This window comes from Thyridium curvatum (genome assembly GCF_004353045.1).
Source record: "Thyridium curvatum strain D216 chromosome Unknown NODE_1_length_1224711_cov_81.814160, whole genome shotgun sequence".
NCBI lineage: Eukaryota > Fungi > Ascomycota > Sordariomycetes > Thyridiales > Thyridiaceae > Thyridium > Thyridium curvatum.
Genome location: NW_022156756.1, coordinates 697,551 through 715,216, shown reverse-complemented (window position 1 = coordinate 715,216; position 17,666 = coordinate 697,551). Strand labels below are relative to the sequence as shown.

The 17,666-nt window shown below is 52.7% G+C and overlaps 6 protein-coding genes across 6 annotated transcripts; 4 read left to right on the top strand and 2 right to left on the bottom strand.

The window, feature by feature from the left end:
- Positions 1-5: 5 nt before the first annotated feature.
- Positions 6-2,362, bottom strand: E0L32_000217 (uncharacterized protein; the record flags this gene model as incomplete). The annotated part of the gene is made up of 5 exons (XM_031136320.1): positions 6-1,289; positions 1,427-1,488; positions 1,540-1,870; positions 1,933-2,049; positions 2,114-2,362. 5 exons carry the CDS (start codon positions 2,360-2,362, stop codon positions 6-8), a joined length of 2,043 nt encoding a protein of 680 aa, XP_030997594.1.
- Positions 2,363-3,632: 1,270 nt separating this feature from the next.
- On the top strand, positions 3,633-6,116 carry E0L32_000216 (uncharacterized protein; the record flags this gene model as incomplete). The annotated part of the gene is made up of 1 exon (XM_031136309.1): positions 3,633-6,116. The coding sequence occupies one exon, from the start codon at positions 3,633-3,635 to the stop codon at positions 6,114-6,116; it is 2,484 nt and encodes an 827-aa protein (XP_030997593.1).
- Positions 6,117-6,717: 601 nt separating this feature from the next.
- E0L32_000215 (uncharacterized protein) lies at positions 6,718-7,779 on the top strand (the record flags this gene model as incomplete). Its single annotated transcript, XM_031136298.1, has 1 exon — positions 6,718-7,779. One exon carries the CDS (start codon positions 6,718-6,720, stop codon positions 7,777-7,779), a length of 1,062 nt encoding a protein of 353 aa, XP_030997592.1.
- A 1,181-nt stretch (positions 7,780-8,960) lies between these two features.
- E0L32_000214 (uncharacterized protein) lies at positions 8,961-13,911 on the top strand (the record flags this gene model as incomplete). The annotated part of the gene is made up of 3 exons (XM_031136287.1): positions 8,961-10,844; positions 10,900-11,703; positions 11,758-13,911. 3 exons carry the CDS (start codon positions 8,961-8,963, stop codon positions 13,909-13,911), a joined length of 4,842 nt encoding a protein of 1,613 aa, XP_030997591.1.
- Positions 13,912-14,349: 438 nt separating this feature from the next.
- E0L32_000213 (uncharacterized protein) lies at positions 14,350-15,854 on the top strand (the record flags this gene model as incomplete). The annotated part of the gene is made up of 4 exons (XM_031136276.1): positions 14,350-15,099; positions 15,159-15,184; positions 15,254-15,342; positions 15,406-15,854. The coding sequence occupies 4 exons, from the start codon at positions 14,350-14,352 to the stop codon at positions 15,852-15,854; spliced, it is 1,314 nt and encodes a 437-aa protein (XP_030997590.1).
- A 73-nt stretch (positions 15,855-15,927) lies between these two features.
- E0L32_000212 (uncharacterized protein) lies at positions 15,928-16,955 on the bottom strand (the record flags this gene model as incomplete). Its single annotated transcript, XM_031136265.1, has 3 exons — positions 15,928-16,213; positions 16,270-16,534; positions 16,619-16,955. The coding sequence occupies 3 exons, from the start codon at positions 16,953-16,955 to the stop codon at positions 15,928-15,930; spliced, it is 888 nt and encodes a 295-aa protein (XP_030997589.1).
- Positions 16,956-17,666: the final 711 nt, after the last annotated feature.

Genomic DNA, 17,666 nt, shown 5'->3' with positions numbered 1-17,666 from the left:
CAATATCAGCTCTGTTGATCAGTACCGGAGTGAGGTGGTGGTACGCCTGGTCGGTTGGCCAGTTCCTCCTCTTGATGCCTTCGCAGATCTTCAAGCCCCCAGGTGCCGACGCCATCCTGGTCGACCGGAAGTGGCTGAGCCATCTCGTTGAGAAATTGTTTGGCGTTGCTCACAGCCATGTCGGTGCTGAGATTGATATTTGCTTCAAGAAGAGCGTGACTGATCCACTTTGGGAGCTGCATTCTTTTCCTCTCGAATCGACGGTCAGCCAGAACCATAACGCCGTAGTCATCCTTGCCCCTTATAACACGCCCAAGACACTGTGTTACGTGACGCATCGCGTCGAACGATAGAAAGTCGTCCTCTCGAATGCGATATGTTTGACGCAGGAATTCTAGCCGAGCCTTCATGATCCTTGATTCCGTGTGAAAGGGTACTCCGATACAGAGAACACAGCGCCCATATTGACGACTGAAATCAATTCCCTCAGGGACCTTTCCACGAGCCAGGCATAGAAAAACAGCGCCTCGCCCATTTGAACAAGCGGTACGGTAAGTTTCAAGAGCTAGCGAGGTCTCTTGTGCAGTTGGCGTTTCCACTAAGAGTACCTTGTAACGCCATATCTCATCGAGTATGCCCATCCCCTGCCACACACTAATGGTAGACTCCATGTAGAGAGATGAAGGGAAAAAGACAATCAAGCCATCCGGGGTAACCTTGACAAAGTCAACAAGAAGGCGACCATAATTCCGTAAGACACTAGGGTCATGCTGCATCCGGATACTCGTAGCTATAGCGGTTTGGTCACTCCCACGGGTGACTATCATTGGTAGGAAGGATTGTCGAGATGACCAGGTGATAGTATAAGACCGCTCCATAACGGGAGTAAAATCCAACATCTTGGGATAGATCTCTAGAGGAGAGAGATCTCCGGAGGTGATAATGACAGTGCGAAACCGCTCAAATACTGGTTTGATGGCTATTGCAGCATCAAGACAGACGAAATGCAAGACAGGGTCCGACACCTCCATTGTATTGGAGACAAAAGGTTCAAGAATGACATTGAATCCTTTGTCATATGTCGCCACAAGGGTCGCAAACATAGCAATGTCTCCGAGGGATAGAAAGTCTTCCAGGCCATCATCAGTCGGCTCAAGAGTCCTCATCAACGAGGCGAGGCGTTCTGCGCAGAATCGCAAAGCTTTTCGCTCAATGAAGGTGTGCTCTTTGAGATGAACCAGGAAAGACGCTGGCGATTCTAAGATGACTTGACGGGCTTTGATGCGAGTCTACACAACCCTCACGCATCATAAGGTCAGTTCTAGTACAACTGACGTTGACAATGCTTGGATAACTTGATTTTGCGAACGGAGTGAGAGAGCCCGCATGCCTTTAAGTATTCAATAAACCTTTGTAAAAGGCTCACAAAATGCTCTGCCTTTCTAATGTTGCCAGGTACAGGTTCTCGCAACAGATGCTGGGGAAGGACTGGAGATATGTTAGCTTCGGGCTTCAACTGGCTGATGTGATATGATTTACCCGGATTGACTAGGCACTCCTCTTCCTGGCTCGGGTCAATGGTATCACGCAGGCTATCGACCAGCCTATAGTACTCAGCCTTCAGCTTGTCGTGGTTGGTCTCCTTCATCTCCTTGACTCTTTGGTTGAGCTTTTGTGTGCCTCGACTGGCCCGCCCAAGAGCTTCATCAGTGATATCGCAGCTCAGCGACTCGGTGCATACGTTATCAATGTTGTGAGCTTCATCAAAGACAACAATACTATCTACCAAGAAGGACCTGGAAACAGTCTCGGCGATCTTTGGGTCTAGGAGGTAGTGATGTGAGTATATGATAACATCGCTATACTGCATCTATATGTGTTTTAAAGTCAGCGGACATCGTACGATATAGTTGCGTAAGACTTGTTACACACCATCCGCCTAGAAGTAAAGTACGGGCATTGTTTATGCTGCTCTCCATAGCGTAGTAGGTCGTCCAATGTCCAGATTCCATTTGGGATAAGATTGCGCGGCTCGAGCAAATCCAGGTTCTAAGATGTGAGCAACAAGTTAGTGGGACTCATTCTTGGCTAGGATGGGAGGTGAAGGCCATACATCGTGATAAACACAGCCTTCAAGATCTTCGCCTCGATTTCTCTTTTCCCTCACGAATGTGGCAGTCAAGAGTCGACATTTAGCATCCACGACTCTGCTGCTTTTCTCTTGCTTGAGCAGTGGGTGGAGGCACAGGTTCTTCCTGCTAGTCAACCCAAGGCCGCGAAATTCTTCCTCATACCCAAGTTCGACAGCTCGGTACTTCATCAAGGCTTTTAGCTCCAGTAGTGCCTTCTCGATTTCCGACATTGTACCTATATTGATTAACGTCATGCAAGGGAATGTCCATGACCTGTTAGCTCACGGGAGCAGTAGATGAGCTTTCGCCTGGTTGGCGAATGCTGTTGGTACGCGACGATGAGGCTTAAAAGCGCCACTGTTTTGCCGGTCGCGGATGGCATCTCCAGGAGGCATTTCCCCCCAGCATCGAGTGTTCCTAGTGATGCGTGTCAACCTTTCAGGCCACGAAGAGAGGGCCTGATGTGACAGTTAATCATTACGTTTCAGATCGCAGATGTAGGCATATTGCTCCGGGTATATCTTCGGATACGGAAATAGGACTGGAAGGTCATCGACAAAGAACTTCATTCTGGTAGAACAGGACAAGATGGAATAAGCAAACGGGGTACGTCGGAAATCGAGGGCACAAGGTCGTGAGGGAGAAAAAACATAAGAGGTTTGAAGATCACCCCCAAGCCGATTTGTCTAGCATTTGGCGGGGTTAAACTACGAATTCTAACGAAATGCAATCACATGACTCTCGGGGCAGAAAACAAAACATGACCAACCTCACATACAACATTGAACAGGGGATTCATCTTGGCAGCTGGCAACTGCAATTAGAAGTTGCGTGAAGTCACAGCCAATGCTCTACAACACCGTCTTAAGACCCGTATCATTACACCAACCTCTGAGCACCTTGGAGGATCCCCTTGCCTGCGCGGAGAGCACAGGGCATGTGAGGAAAGGAAAAGAGTGACCTAGCTACCTAGGTATCGTATTCTATCCAGATATTTATATGCAGCTTAGCGAAAGATTCGCACTCCCCAACCAACAACAGAGTGGGGTGATTGCCACGCAAGCTCACAACCGTGGCAGTGCAACCCTGGCTAAAATCTCGCATTCTCTACTTTACTCCGCACGCCCCTTCTGCACCATAGGAAGCACCTTTCTCGGCATGTCGCAGGTGCGGTCTCTGTCATCTTACAAAGGCTCCTACTGTCTTTATAGAGAGTCAACCCGGTTGGGGATGACTGCATTGGCCTGCAACGTTAAGTTCTTTTGGAACACGAACCCAGAATAAAATGGCCGATACCACAGATCAATGTATATTCACTTCACTGATGCCCTATCCATCCGGCCTTCAATCCACTGACAGTTTACCACGGACTCTCTTCCAAACAAAGGAGAACCGGGCCGCAACTACTCAAGCTTGTGGGAGCAGAATTGGGCAGCCGAACCTAACGGTCCAACATCGCCAGTTCTCACACCTTGTCCGTGGCCAGACCCATCAGATGCTATGAGTCAGATCGCTCAGCATGCCTCTGGCTCTATCTCCTCCCAGTCTGCTGGCCCGGTTGAATATGGCGTCCTATCTGTCGAGTTCTGGCAGGTCAGAACTCGCTTGCACAGGCGATGGAAACCACTTGTTATCTTGGAGCTAGACGGTCACCAGTCCCTTATTGATCCATCAAGGCTGAGCCCTGTTGAAGGGCGTCGTGACCTACTGTGGCTACCACAAGGGCGGCGGAGTATTCTTCACTTGGATGTATCTGCTTACGAAACACGATCCTGTGAGGCAACTGTACATCTTCTCTTTCGCAACTTTGACTCGAACCGATCTGCCAGAAAGGATGACATGATGCATCTTGGGACCGCCAAACTGGGTCCTTTCTTTGGATCCTTCACCAAAGACCCGCAGACTCTTCAGTTCCACGACGATGTAGCAACGGTCGACTTAAACGTGTCACTTTCTTGGGGAAACCTTCGGTCTATACCGAAATTGAGCTTGTGGGAAAGACTGACACTAAACATCGGCGAAGTGAGATTCTCCAAGGAAATAGAACCGCGAAACCTATATTTTATATCAACCATCTCATCAGGCGACTATCGGCATGGGTCGGCTACTAAGTCTTTGAACAACCCTCTGCTTGCACCGGTGAGGTTTGTTTATGGGTCACCAGGTCTACTTCATCTGCTGAGTCCTCTACCCGGGGGCGGATCCCTCTTCAGCCACCTTCAGAGGGAACGACGGTTTCCCATCGAGCAGGCGCGACTGTATGCTGCTCAACTTGTGTGCGTTCTGGAGGCGCTACATGATATGGGCATCACCGCTCTTCTGAGCTCAGAAAATGTCTTCTTGGACCCGTTTGGTAACATCCGCGTCTGCACCCCAGCACTATTCGCTGAGAACGAGTCTCGCAAAAGCCAGCTGGAATATCCGCCTCCCGAAGTCCTTCGTGGAGATGAAGCTACGTCAGCTGGAGACTGGTGGATCTTGGGAGCCTTTCTCTACGAGATGATGGTTGGACTACCCCCATTCTATGATTCGGATGCGATCGAGAGAGACCGCAAAGTCCTTAGAGCAACCCTTGATGTTCCTGCGTACGTACCAAACGCTGCGGCAGATGTCTTGCGTCGCCTTCTCGAGAAGGACCCCGCAAGCCGTCTGGGTGTAGCGGATGGAGTATCAGGGATCAAGAGTCACAGTTTCTTTCGGGATCTAGACTGGCACGCCCTCCTTGCCAAAGGGCCTCAACACTTGCTGAGCCCTTTCATACCACCACCAATATTATTGGTCAACACCTTCCGCAACGAAACAACTGCCTCTAAGAAGCCGCCAAAGCATCCCGAAGAGTACGAAGAGAGAGATGGATACCTATACAAACTGATCGATTTTCTTGGCGGCTCGAAGGTCCCAATGCCGCAAGGTCAAGTGAGAAACTCGTCTGAAATTTCCAACCCAGTTCTTCCCGAGCCAATCGAGCAGCCGGATCCGACCGAGACTGCAGACCACCTTGGTCAAGCTAACAGTTCGAGCTCTGAACGTGCCAAGGCGCTGCTCAAAGAGGCTTTGTACAAAGGTTGGGACCTGCAAGCAGTGGCCCATATATTTGACAGCTGCGCGGTCGGGGTTGCAGATTTGTTGAACTCTTCAATCGTTCAGGTCAGGCAGGCCCCTATTGGGGTAATCGTAAGTGAACTTTGGGAGAGAGAAAGAGCAGATATCACACCCCTCGAATGGGCTGTGGAACTCGGGCGAGCCGATCTCGTGAGCCTTTTCTTGGACCGCGGCGCTGACGCCGATCGGACATATGACGAGGTGGACGGCCCCGGTTTGATGAGGGCAGCGAGGAGGAGAGATATACCCCTTGTAGAGCTCCTAGGTTCGAGGACCAGCCGCATCTTTTGTATCAGGGCGCTCTGCTTGGCGGTAGAACTGAGGGATACCTCGATGGCGGAGGCGATGGTTGCCCAAGGAGTCCCATGTGACTTTGAGGAGGGTGACCGGCTCTTGCCCGCCCCATCGAGGCCACCCAGTCCTTGGGATTTCCAGTGCGGTTCCAACACAGATCTGCCAGAGCCACACTACCATATCTCTCCCCTGGTAAGGGCGGCAAGGCATGGTGATACGAATATGGTGCGATTCCTGCTAGACAACGGCGCTGACGCCAATGCGGCATATCATTGCTTGGATAGCTTCGTCCCCGACTACAATACTTCATGGCAAGAAGAGATAGAACTCCGGGACAAGCGGAAGAATGGGACGGGCTGCGGACGGGTTGTGCAGTTGGCAATGTGGCTAGGATACAGAGACGTCGTCGAGGCGCTGTTGGCCGGCGGAGCGGATATCGATCTGCCTCATCCAGAGTGGAGAGTACCGGACCACACCTGCTATTTGACTTGCCGTAGCTCGTATCTCCAGATCACGGCGGAACTAGAAGATGCGATGAGGGCTGTAGTTCAGGGCACGACTCGGGGAAAGCCGGCTTTGAGTGGTTAGTAGTCTTCCCCTGTGCTGTATTTCATGCATATGGTGTGGCACAGGGAAACCTTGCGGCTGTGATATCGTTATTTGGCAGTGAGCCAGGGCTTGGCATAATTGTGTTGCATGTATGTCTGAAAGTATATTCTACCCGTATTTTGGGTGGGGGAGTTGTTGATGGTGGCCATTTTGGGTATGAGACTATGTACCTCCACCTTGCAGGTCCAAGGCAAGGAACTTCAAGTGTGTCCCCTACCTACGTTTCCTCGCACAGCATGAAACTCTTGACTTGTGTGCGTAGATAATTACTGTAAGTATCCGAACCAGCGTGGTACTTCACATGGGCTGAGCCCGCCCAATAGGGTCAACAGTACTTTCGATATATATGATTGTACTGACCGCCGATGTTGATTCTGTGCAGTGCAGGTTGAATGAACACTTAGGTCACCACTTAAACCAATGGCAATTCATTTACCAACAGTCGTGTGGCTTTCCCTTATGCAGCTTATTCAGGGTGGTTGCCTAAAGATCTGATCGGCCCCACTGGAATGGCATGTCATCATTGGCAATCATTGAATTCTCAGATATTGCGTGTCCATACTTGACACCATCAACAAGAATGGCAGCGGCACACAAGACAGGACTCTTCCAATCCATTGAGCCCCAGCTGCAGGGCAGCCTCCTGATACGAGATGAGCTATATGGCAACTTCGATATATCGGAACCTGTTCTCGTGGAGCTTTTGCAATGTCCTGCGGTGCAGCGGCTCGGAGAGGTCGGCCAGCACGGCGTCACGGGGTTTCTCGGCTTGACAAGCCCAGTCACCAGGCTCGAGCACTCCATCGGCGCCTTGTTACTGGTGCGGGGAGCCGGGGCATCACTCGAAGAGCAAGTCGTTGCACTCCTCCACGACATCGCCCACACCGCCTTCAGCCACGTCATCGACTGGGCGTTTGCCAGCAACGGTGACGCGGACGAGAGCTTCCACGAGGTGCACAAGATGCGCTACGTCAACTCGACCGAGCTGCCGGCAATACTTTCCAAGCATGGATTCGCGGGTGGGAAAGTGTTTGAAGAGGAACTGTTTGGGTTGGTGGAGCGGCCGGCGCCGCACCTGTGCGCCGATCGACTCGACTACAGCTTGCGCGACATGGTTAGGCCTGGCCACTTGGGCCCCGCCGATATCAGGGAGCTGCTTGCCCACCTGGTGCCATATCCCGACGCGAGTGCTGAAGATCGTCTCTTCGTCATGAACGACGTCCAGGCGGCCGAGACCTTGGCACGCGAGTATATGGCGGCAGACCGGGATATGTGGTCTAATCCCGCGCACATTGAAATGTACCGCCGCACTGGACAACTCATCGGTACGATAATCAGGCGTGGAGGGGTAAAGGAAGAGCAACTATGGTCTTTGTCCGACAAGGAGCTCTGGGAGGCGCTACGCAAAGAGGGTACTGACGAGGAGCGAGAGGTGATGAAGAACCTAGAGGAGAATGGATTGCCGGCCGAAGACAACCTCCCAAGCGGAACAAAGATTCGCACTATAGACCCTGAAGTTCTGGTCTCCTCAGAGGTCAAGCCGGTACCCCTATCGAGTCTTTCAAAACAATGGGCAAAGGACCAGGAGAATTACATCTTGGCTAGGAAGAACATCCAGGGTAAAGCCTCGGAGACTGCTTAGGCAAATGCAGAATCACATAGCAATACTAAAAAGGAACATCATACAGAATATATTGGGCACCGTTCATCCTGCATAGCTCTACCTCGAAGGCCGCGGAATACAACAAAGATAGCACATAGGCATCGAGTTTGGTTCAAATGACATAGTCCTTGAATTGCCGGGTTGGCACCTTGCGCTCGAACGTGATATCGAGCTCCTCGAACGTGCGACCCTTGCCCGAGAAGATAGAAATACCAAATGCAAGCCAACACCGAGACACCACCATAAATCAACGCAGTTTGGTAACAATATCGGCTTCGGTTTCATTAAGCAAGTAGGGAGAGGCGACGTTTGGACAATACCTATCAAGGAATAGGCAATCAGAGCAATGGCCACTGTGTGGCCGCGCAGACGAGCGGGAGGCGTCTCGGAGAAGATAAGTGACAGGGCCAAGCTTCTTCGAGAGGAAAGAGAGTCACCTCTTGAAGAACGGTTTTGATCTTCAGGGGATAGCATTTCCTGTCTAATTTAACGGCAGTATCCGTGCCTGTCCAGTGATCATCGACCAAGCGATTCGGGGTTCAGAAGTCCAGGGGGGCTTTGCTGTGATACTCCACTCTCAGGGTCTCCAAACCCTGCGAGGAGCACAAGAGCCATCAGGCCTCAGCTTTCGCCTGAGATGAAGCGGATGGTCCACATGCGGCCGCTATCTCTTGGCACCGCCCGCCCCGCCTGGGTGCTATGGAATGCCTCCCACTCAGCCCCCAACTTTCATCGAAGGAACAGGATCGCGTAACTATGTGCAGTCTCGCGAGCTGTCCACAGCAATAACCGTTTCGGATGTTGACCCATGCAACCCTGACTACCTGGGCTGGCCATTAGCCGCCCAATACGACACTCCTAGTGCTGACACGAATGGCCCCCAAACATACAGGGGTTCGATCCCATTAAGCGCGGACCAAGCCTCATAAAGAACAAGTAAACATAAGAGCTCGCTTCGGGCCGCTCTGAAACAGCTTTATTCTGCAAAATCAGGTTAGAACATGTTCGCCTTGTGACTTTATGTGATTTCATTCATTCGAAGGTTTGTTTGGTTCTTGTCATCGGTCGCGAGCTTTACGTGGTGTGATATCTCAGCGAAGCAATATTGTACCATCTTGGACTTCTGGCATTTTCATGTTCTTCATCCATAGTGGGTCACCATGAAGGAAGAGCAGCCTGTGGGCTCGTCGGATGAGAAACAAGATGGAGAAGCGTCGATGAAGGAGGTGTGGGCTGAAGCGGCCAAAGCTTTTGAGACCATATGCGGCGAGTCACTGCAGAAGGGCGAAGTGAAGACCTTCGACGATGTCCAGAAGAGGATCGAAAGTAGCGGCAAAGCGACTTTTGAGTCCGAGCCCCAAGACAAATGGGACACGGCGAAAGGGCTGGGACTGAAATCGCTAAAGTACCTGAAGATGCTCGTCGGAGCAGCCTCTCAAGCTTCACAATTCATCCCGATCCCGGCAGAGGCTGTCAGCATCACTGGCTCCGCGCTCGGCTTTGTGTTCGACATCCCTCAGGCCATCAAGGGCTATAACGACGCCATCAACGAGGTCTTTGGCGAGGTCGCCCCGGCGCTGTCCCAGTTCCAGATATACCGATCGATAGACAATGTCGACCCGCTGCTCGTCAGGCAGATCCATACAGTGCTGGTCAGCTTCGTCAAGGTCTGCGCCCATGTCGTCAAGTACCGCCAGGGCCGTAAGCGCGACCGCTTTCTGCAGCAGGTCAAGTCGGTTTTCGAGAACGACTCGGGTCTGTCGGCTGAGATGGCGCAGTTCAAAAAGGCCCTTCAGTGGCAGCGCGACGTCGAGGGCACTATCACCCTAGCGGTCGTGGTGGAGACGCGTCAGGACATGATGCTGCTGCTTGAGAGGTTCAGTGACTTGAGCAGAGCCAACGAGGAGACGCAGCAGACGGTACAGGAGATGCACAAAGGGGTGCAGGCTCTCAAAGACGACTCTGATCGAACCAAGACGCTGGTCAAGATCCGCGACGGCCTCGGCGTGCCATCGACTGTGCGCCTCGACACCAACACCACGCAGACATGCATCAACGTCCTAGATAGGTGTCTCGACGGCACTGGTTCGTGGATATGGACCCACGATGCGTATACGTCGTGGATCGGTCCCAAGGAGAAAGGCAACTCACACGTACTCTTCGTCACGGGCTCCCCGTCTTCGGGCAAGACGTCCGTCAGCGCCCTCATCACGAAGCGTCTCCAGGAGCAGAAGGGGCGCACTTACAGTGCCCACTACTTCTTCCCCGCGAGCATCAAGAATGACGACTATGAGCAGAATGCCGTGCTGACAGCCTTGAAGTACATGGCGTTCCAGATCGCCCGTGTTGATGCCACGGTGCAAAAGGCACTGGGCAAGGCATGCGACGCGGGCCCCCTCGCAATCCGCCGTTCAACGAGCTCTGAGACTTTGGACGCGCTTTGGGGAGAGCTGAAGATCGGTGTGCCTGGCTCAGGCGCCACATACTACTTGGTGTTTGACGGGCTTGAGAATGTGCCCAAGAAGCAGGCTGAGTCGTTGCTCAAGTTTGTCTTTGGACCCCGGCTCTCAGGCGATCCATCTAGACGTGTTCGCATTCTGCTCAGCGGGACGGACGAACAATATCCCACCTCGTCCGCAGGAACGATGCCGCTCAGGATCCAGATGGAAGATTTCAACGGGTTGGATATGCGCACAGTCATCGACGAAGCGCTTAGCAAGCGCAGTATGCTGCAAAATGCCAAGACAAACTCAGACCAGCAGAAAGCGAAGGACAAGATTCTCGAAAAGTTACCCCGGAACGTCAATGGCAGCTACTCTATGCTGCAGTTTGGTCTGGACAGGGTGATACGCTCGCTTAGCTCACGAACGGCAGTGCAGGAGCTAGACCGGATTCTGGATCAGTCCATGAGCAGTCACGAGGCCGCTATCAACAATCTTCAACGGTCACTGACTGCGGAAGAGATCGCTGAGCTCAATGAGCTCCTCAAATGGGTGGTGTATGGCCACGACTATCTGACCCTGGATCAGCTCGAGGCTGTCATGGTAAGGCAGTTCCCTCTGATTTTCGCCCGGGAAAGCAGCTAACAGTGTGTATCAGTGGCTTTACTCAGGCATAGTATCCCTCACTCCACTAGAGTACATCATCACAAACAAGTACTCAGCCGTACTAAAGCTCGAGAACGGCTTCGTCTACTTCCAAGACGGCGCGCTTGAATATCTTCAGACCAAGAAGGAGTCTGCGAATCGTGCATCAGACCGCGCGACCATCAGTATGACCATTACTATCAATAACGTCGAGCGAGAACAGTGTCGTCACTTTCTGTGGGATCTTGCGCACATGGCGATCCGGGACAACTTCAACTTCAACGCCGACTCTTCCAACGTTTTGCAAGGGGGTGGCATCCACGACACCATCTCAGTAGACGAGTTTGATGCGCATCATACAATGGTCACCCGGACGTTCGAATACCTGAACAATGAGCCCACGGACCAGACCAAGGAGATTGGCAAGTATCTTATCGCGTGGCTGCCCTACCACCTGGCGCAGCTTCGTCAACTTGAGGACGAGGACAAGGGAATGCTCATGCCTCACGATCAGTTCAAGATCGGTCAAGACCTCTATAAACTCTTCCGGGATGACAGGGTTATTAAGAATCATAGGGCTACCTTTCAGGAGACGTACTGGACGGTAGATGAGATGAACGATATGCAGAAGTGGTTGATGGACTCCGCCATCGTGCGAAAACTGGACAAGAAATGGCGCTCCAATGTGCAGCTGGCTGCGAACCCGACAAGAGGATATCTGAAAGAGATTGTGAAGATGGTCGTGACTGGACTTTTGCGAGACAGGAGCTGGGATGTGGCCAACGCTGCATTGTGGCTCAAAGAGTTCATGGCCGTAGTGAGTCAAGGGATCACTTTACATAACATGCAAATGCTGACTGCCATGGAACAGGACGAAGGCCCCGTCGCAGAACCTGAAGTGTCCACTGCTGTAGAAAACGAAGATGCAGCTTCGTCCGCCGAGTCTTTCTCAGGCAACAACGCATCGAGTGATTGTATCGACTGGGAACGCGCAGCGACATGGTGTCAGGCAGTCCTGGGGCTCGCGGATTCAGACCTCGACTCCCTCTGGTACGAGCGTCTTGCGGAGAGCTCGTTCACCCAGGGTGTCGACCTACACGTGACCTTATCCTTCTACGAACGTGCCGTAGCACAAAAGAATCCTAGCTGGCGATGCCATCGCGGCTACGGCTTTGCATACTACCGCCAAGGTGCTAGCTATGCGAAGGCCAGTGCGGAGGTAGAGCGGGCCCTCGAGCAGGCGCAAGGGCAGGAGGCCAACCCCAAGCCGGAAGCCAAGGATATCGTCGAGTTGCATTTACTATTGGGCAATATTTACCTGGATTCAAGAGAATACACTAGTGCTGCGGAGCACTTCGGTATTGCCTGCTCAGCCGAAGATGCAGAGCAGGCTCTAGAAGGGCAAATCGGACAGTTGAGGGCCAAGATGTTCGCTCCCGATTCAAAGGACGCGGCAAAGGCCATCAAGGCCACACTTGGCGAAGATGACGGGTTGGAAAGAATGGCGCGCGTTTTGAAGCACATCGCCAGAGACCTTGACCACAGTGAAATAGTTTCCAAGCTATTCACAATGGGGAAGAAAGACCCGGAGATTCTCGAGGGGATTGCTCAGGCCCTGCGGACGGCGACGGCCAAGCTTGAACCAGTCGATGAGAAAAACAACAATGATGCGCGTTTTGAGGAAGAGGAGACCCGAGGTGTACTTCTCTACGATCTGGGTGTGGCGGCATATACCTACAAGGCATCGGCAGACGGCACCGAGCCGATCAGTGAGGCTATACGCCTATGGAACGAATGTCGCGACCAGCTTGCTAACGTCGGCGGTGCCGCCTCGTCCTGGGCTCGCCGGAATGCCACCACAGCTCTCGCGAAGCACTACTTCGTAAGCATGTTGGACGAGAACCACTGGGATCACCTAGAGGCACTGAAGAGGCTGGCAGAAGAAGATGGCATGTACAATGAACCACAGGGCTTCCTAGGCGCACTTTATGCCTTGCGTGGGGACAAAGAGCAAGCGAGGGCGGCCTTAATGCAGCAATTCAGGACGGCGCTCAATATTCTCTCGGATGATACGCCCGACAACGACTCACTGGGCTACCAAATTCTGCTCCGGACGATGCTGCACTACCAGGATTTCAAGAACGTGCCCATTGCCTTGTCGCTGTTCGGCCAGACCGACCTTATATCAGAACAGCTGACTTGGGAAATGCGAGATATCGAGACCAATGTGCGCGCCAAAGACAAGCAAGAGATATTCGATATCACTATCAAGACCATCAAACTGTCAGAGGATATCATACGGGTTACCAAAGCCCAAGTCCCTGATGCTGCAAGACAAGTCGAACGCATCAAGGCAGCCATAAAATACACAGAGTCTCTCGCCGGGGCCGACCAGACACCTATCAAAGAGAAAGTCGAGAGTGCCGGAATAGAGTCCCACCCCGAGAACCTGGTAATAATTGATACCGGAGGGCCTGACGACCTCAGCACCCAACATATGGCTATTAACCTCATCCTGTCCCGCTTGAAAATGTTCGAGCGTTGGCATGTACCGGAGCTGCGCCTTGGCTTTCTACATGGTTATCAGAAGTGCGACGGCTGCACCGATACAGGGGAACGTTGCGACAGAACTGCCGACTGCGAGACGGGGTTGTACCACTGCACGTACTGCTCCCAGAAGGACTTCTGCGCAGACTGCCTTGCCCGCCTGCGCGACCCCACGTCGGACTTGATCAAGGTCTGCGATCCGAGGCACAGATGGCTTCTCCTCCCGCCGCTGGCAGCAGATGTCTACGTTGGGCCAGGGGCGAGCAGAGTGCGCGTTGCTAAGTGTGTTGAGGCGGTGAATGGGGATGAGCAGATACTTCAGGCTCGGTTTGCTGAGGATGGATCCGGAGAGGAGATCTCGGTAGAGGCATGGAAGGAGAGTTTAGCGGCTGAGTGGGGACTCTCGATAGAGGAGATCAGGAACGATTTGTCCAGACAGGCTACCCCTGAGGAGAACGAGGGAGATGGAGAGGCATAGCTAGAGGTAGAGGCTTAGTGAAAAGATCAAACATGAATCAATTAAACGCTCGTCGAGTTTGTTCTGAGTGAATGGTTAGAAGCGTCGGGACAAATTGAAACTTTGGGCAGAGAAGTCTAAAGTTATTGCTCCAAGATCACAGCACCGGCTTCACTGTAGCACCTGGTTGTTCGACTGATCTGCAGCTTTATCGATTTCGGCTATACAACACCCCTGAAAATATCCCCGGCCCTCATAACCTGGTTCTCAACCCGCAATCCCTGCAAACTGATATAGCCGCATAAATTGAAGAATCACTTGCGGCTGATTGCCAAGTGTTTGGTCACGTTGTGGCCACATAACGATGTAGTCTCAGAATGGCAGTGTTAGGAGACTCGACTTGATCTCGCGTGTGATTTCTCGAGATGGGCATATCGTATGAAAATACTGGTGGTCAACATGAGCTCCCACACCCTATTGATATTGCTCGGCTTGTACACCCTGATTTGGGCTGCCAAAGCCGGAACCACAAGTCCACAATCATTATTTGGCGGTTCAAAGCCCAATCAGGTCTGTCCTTTGAATGGACTCACCCACTTGTTGCCTTCCAGAGACCACCACCCATGGACACATGTCCCAAGATGCTTCCAGCCCGCCATAACCTCGTCTAGGGGTAGATCGCCCGACAATGAAGCGTATTGTATCTACACAGATTCAACTTTCCGCTCCGAGAGCGGGATAACTTTTATCACAAAACCAGCCATTGCATCATACCTCGCCGAGAAGTCCGTTATAAACCCAAAGATCCGGAGTCAGGTTGACCAGGAGCGGCTATCAGAAGCCGATCATGCGGCGAGGGACGCAGCAGCACAAACATGGCCTGCTTACGAAGCACTGGCTCGCCCAGGCCGCGGTTTCGGGCTCTTTGCAAACCGCACCATCTCAGAGGGTGAGGTCATCATCGTAGACTTCCCTCACTTCATCCTGCTGCATGAGGTGTACCGCCATCTCAGTGAGGAGCAGCGGCAGGAAGCTCAGTGGACCGCATTACTGAGTCTACCCCCATCGACACAGCGCGAGCTTCGGAACCTGGCCAAGAGTCGGGATGGGGATGAAATCGATGCTGTCATGGGGACGAACTCGGTCGGTCAGGTCTATGGTAGAGAAGGAGGCGCGCTACGCCATGTTGGATTGCCGCCTCTATTTGCTGTGAGTAGAGGGTCGCTAGTATGAGAGACAAAGGGCCAGTGCTGACGAATGCCCAAAAGCGGGTAAACCATGCCTGTCGGCCAAAGTAGGTCATCTAATTATTGCGCAGCCATACCATGGCAGACCATCACTGTTGGCTTACTTGCTCTTACAGTGCTGGCTATCGTCTCAACGACACCACCTTCGAACTCGAGATCTTTGCTCTACGCGAGATTCAGTCAGGCGAAGAACTAACATTCAACTGTATGACTCCACCATGTCCACACCCCCCAAAAGGAGTCCCAGTCGACTCTGACCTCATCTTAGATCTCGGAGAGCAAGTCTCGCGCACCCATGAAGAGCGCCAAAAGACCTTCCACAACCGATGGAACTTCCACTGCAGCTGCAACCTTTGCTCCGCTTCGGCCGATGAACTGCACACCTCGGACGAGCGCCGTCTCGAGATCGAGCGGACGAAGCGGGCACTCGAGCGCTCGGCCGGTTATGCAGATCGCATCAGACAGCACGCGGTGAGAATACTGGAGCTGTACGATAAGGAAGGCTTGGTGCAGCCCAGAGCGCGGTTCTACGAGATCGCTGCGTATGCTTCAAATCAGATAGGAGATGTAGAGAGCGCAAAGCGGTATGGGAAATTGGCTGTTAAGGCCTGGGGTATCGTGGCGGGTCGCAAGAGTGTGGAGGTGCAGATGATGAGAGAGTTGGTCGAAGATCCTGAAAGACATGCAAGTTATGGTCACGCAGGCGGCGGAGGGTGAGATACAGCGAATTCGTCTACGCATTGGCTTATGTCTGCAATTTTGTAGGAATCCAAGGTGGGTGGGCGACTGTTCAAGCAATCTCCCTGAGGAATTTGACAACCCTGTCCACAAACCACTCTTGTCCCTCTGCCTCACTTAGAATGTGATTGCCAGTGGGATTTACCCCCGAGAGCCCGCTCACCCTTCCCTCCGGCACAGCAGACATCCACCTCTTCAACAGCGCATCCTTATCCACCGTCGGCGGCACCGTCTCGTCCTTAGCCGAGGGCATAATGAGAATGGGCTGGTCCACTCTTCCGAAAGTCTTCTGTATCGTCGAGTCTGGTAGATCGGATGAGAAGTAGTCGTCGTCGCCACTTGATTAGGCTCTGTTAGCATTTTGCTTTGTAATTCTCAAAGACTCTCATATTACCCAGCAGAGACAAGCGACCACCACCGATAAGCAGTTACGGGTCCAGCAAAGACTTCTGGCATCATGGACCTGGGCACGGCGTCTTGGCCTTTGCCTGCGGCGATGAGCTCGTTTGCCGCAGACAGCGTCTGCTCGATCACCTCGGCGGGCATGAACATGGCGGCAGTCTCGCGGTCTGACACTGGAGACTGGAGGATGTACCCGTCGACAGGTGGATTGTCGGGATATTTGATACGGTCGGTATATTCCATGCAGTCTTGGCACCCTGCGCGTCACCCACAACGAGCGATGAGTGAATTGCTGACACGGTCGTCTGAAAGAGCTCGACGACGATGGACCAAGAACATACCAGTAGAGCACCCAACAACAACAATCTTCTTCTTCTTACCTACGTCATCGCCGCGCAGATACTTGACCAACGCCGCGAGGTCAGCTACATCGTTGGCCAAGCTGCTGTACCCGAAACCATCATACGAGCTGCGCATGCGGAACTCCCAGACGCCGTAGCCGTGCTGCGCGACCCCCTCTTCGATCCGGCGCATGAGCTTCTCGTCCGTGGAGTGCGGGCCGGCGGTCAGACCGCTGATGAAGACGAGCGCGTTCTGGGCGTTGATCAAGCCACGCTCATAAGCGCAAGACTCCGACGTCGGAGAAGGGAAAGGGTGGACCGTGACAGGGAACGGCATCGTGAGGTCTTTATGTAGTAGCTCCTCGCTGCGGGTTAGCTGCTCTGTAATCGTTGATGTTGTCTAACTCTATCAGCCAATCTTTGTCATGAGATGTTTGTCGTTTGAGCCACGATGTCTTTTATACAAACAGTGGAAATCTATCAGATTGATAAGATTAAAGATCACTTACAAGAGGACGCGCCTCGAGGCCCGGATACGAACACGAAACTGTGGGCCGGGAACCGACGGTGCCGCTGACACACTTCAAATAGCGGGCCTCGAGTCCTTGGCGGACCGAACCTCGCTTCCGAGCCTCCAACGCTTTCTCTGCAAACTAACGACGCGTTGCGAGAGACTCACTGGCAGACACGCCTGTGTAGAAAGTGTGTAGCTATTTTGTGCATCTTGTACGGGTGTCTCTCTCTCACAGATTGTAAGTTGTAGGCGAAAGTAAACGAGAGAATTCCTCAGTGTCCCCCTTCTGCAATTCGGCATTACCGAGGACACATGTACAGAGGAAAAACAGGCACCATAATACTCGCAGATACCTTCATCGCCAAGTTTCTTTTGACCGGAGCCTCTTTCTGTTCAGATGACAGACGGAAGTTAAACGACACTCAACCCCTCGCCTTCCGCGCTCCAGATTCTTCTTCTAGAACGAAGGCAACCGTAAAAGGCAGGACTTAGTGATTGTTGCGACTCCAACAATGGGCTCATTCTTAGCCCCAT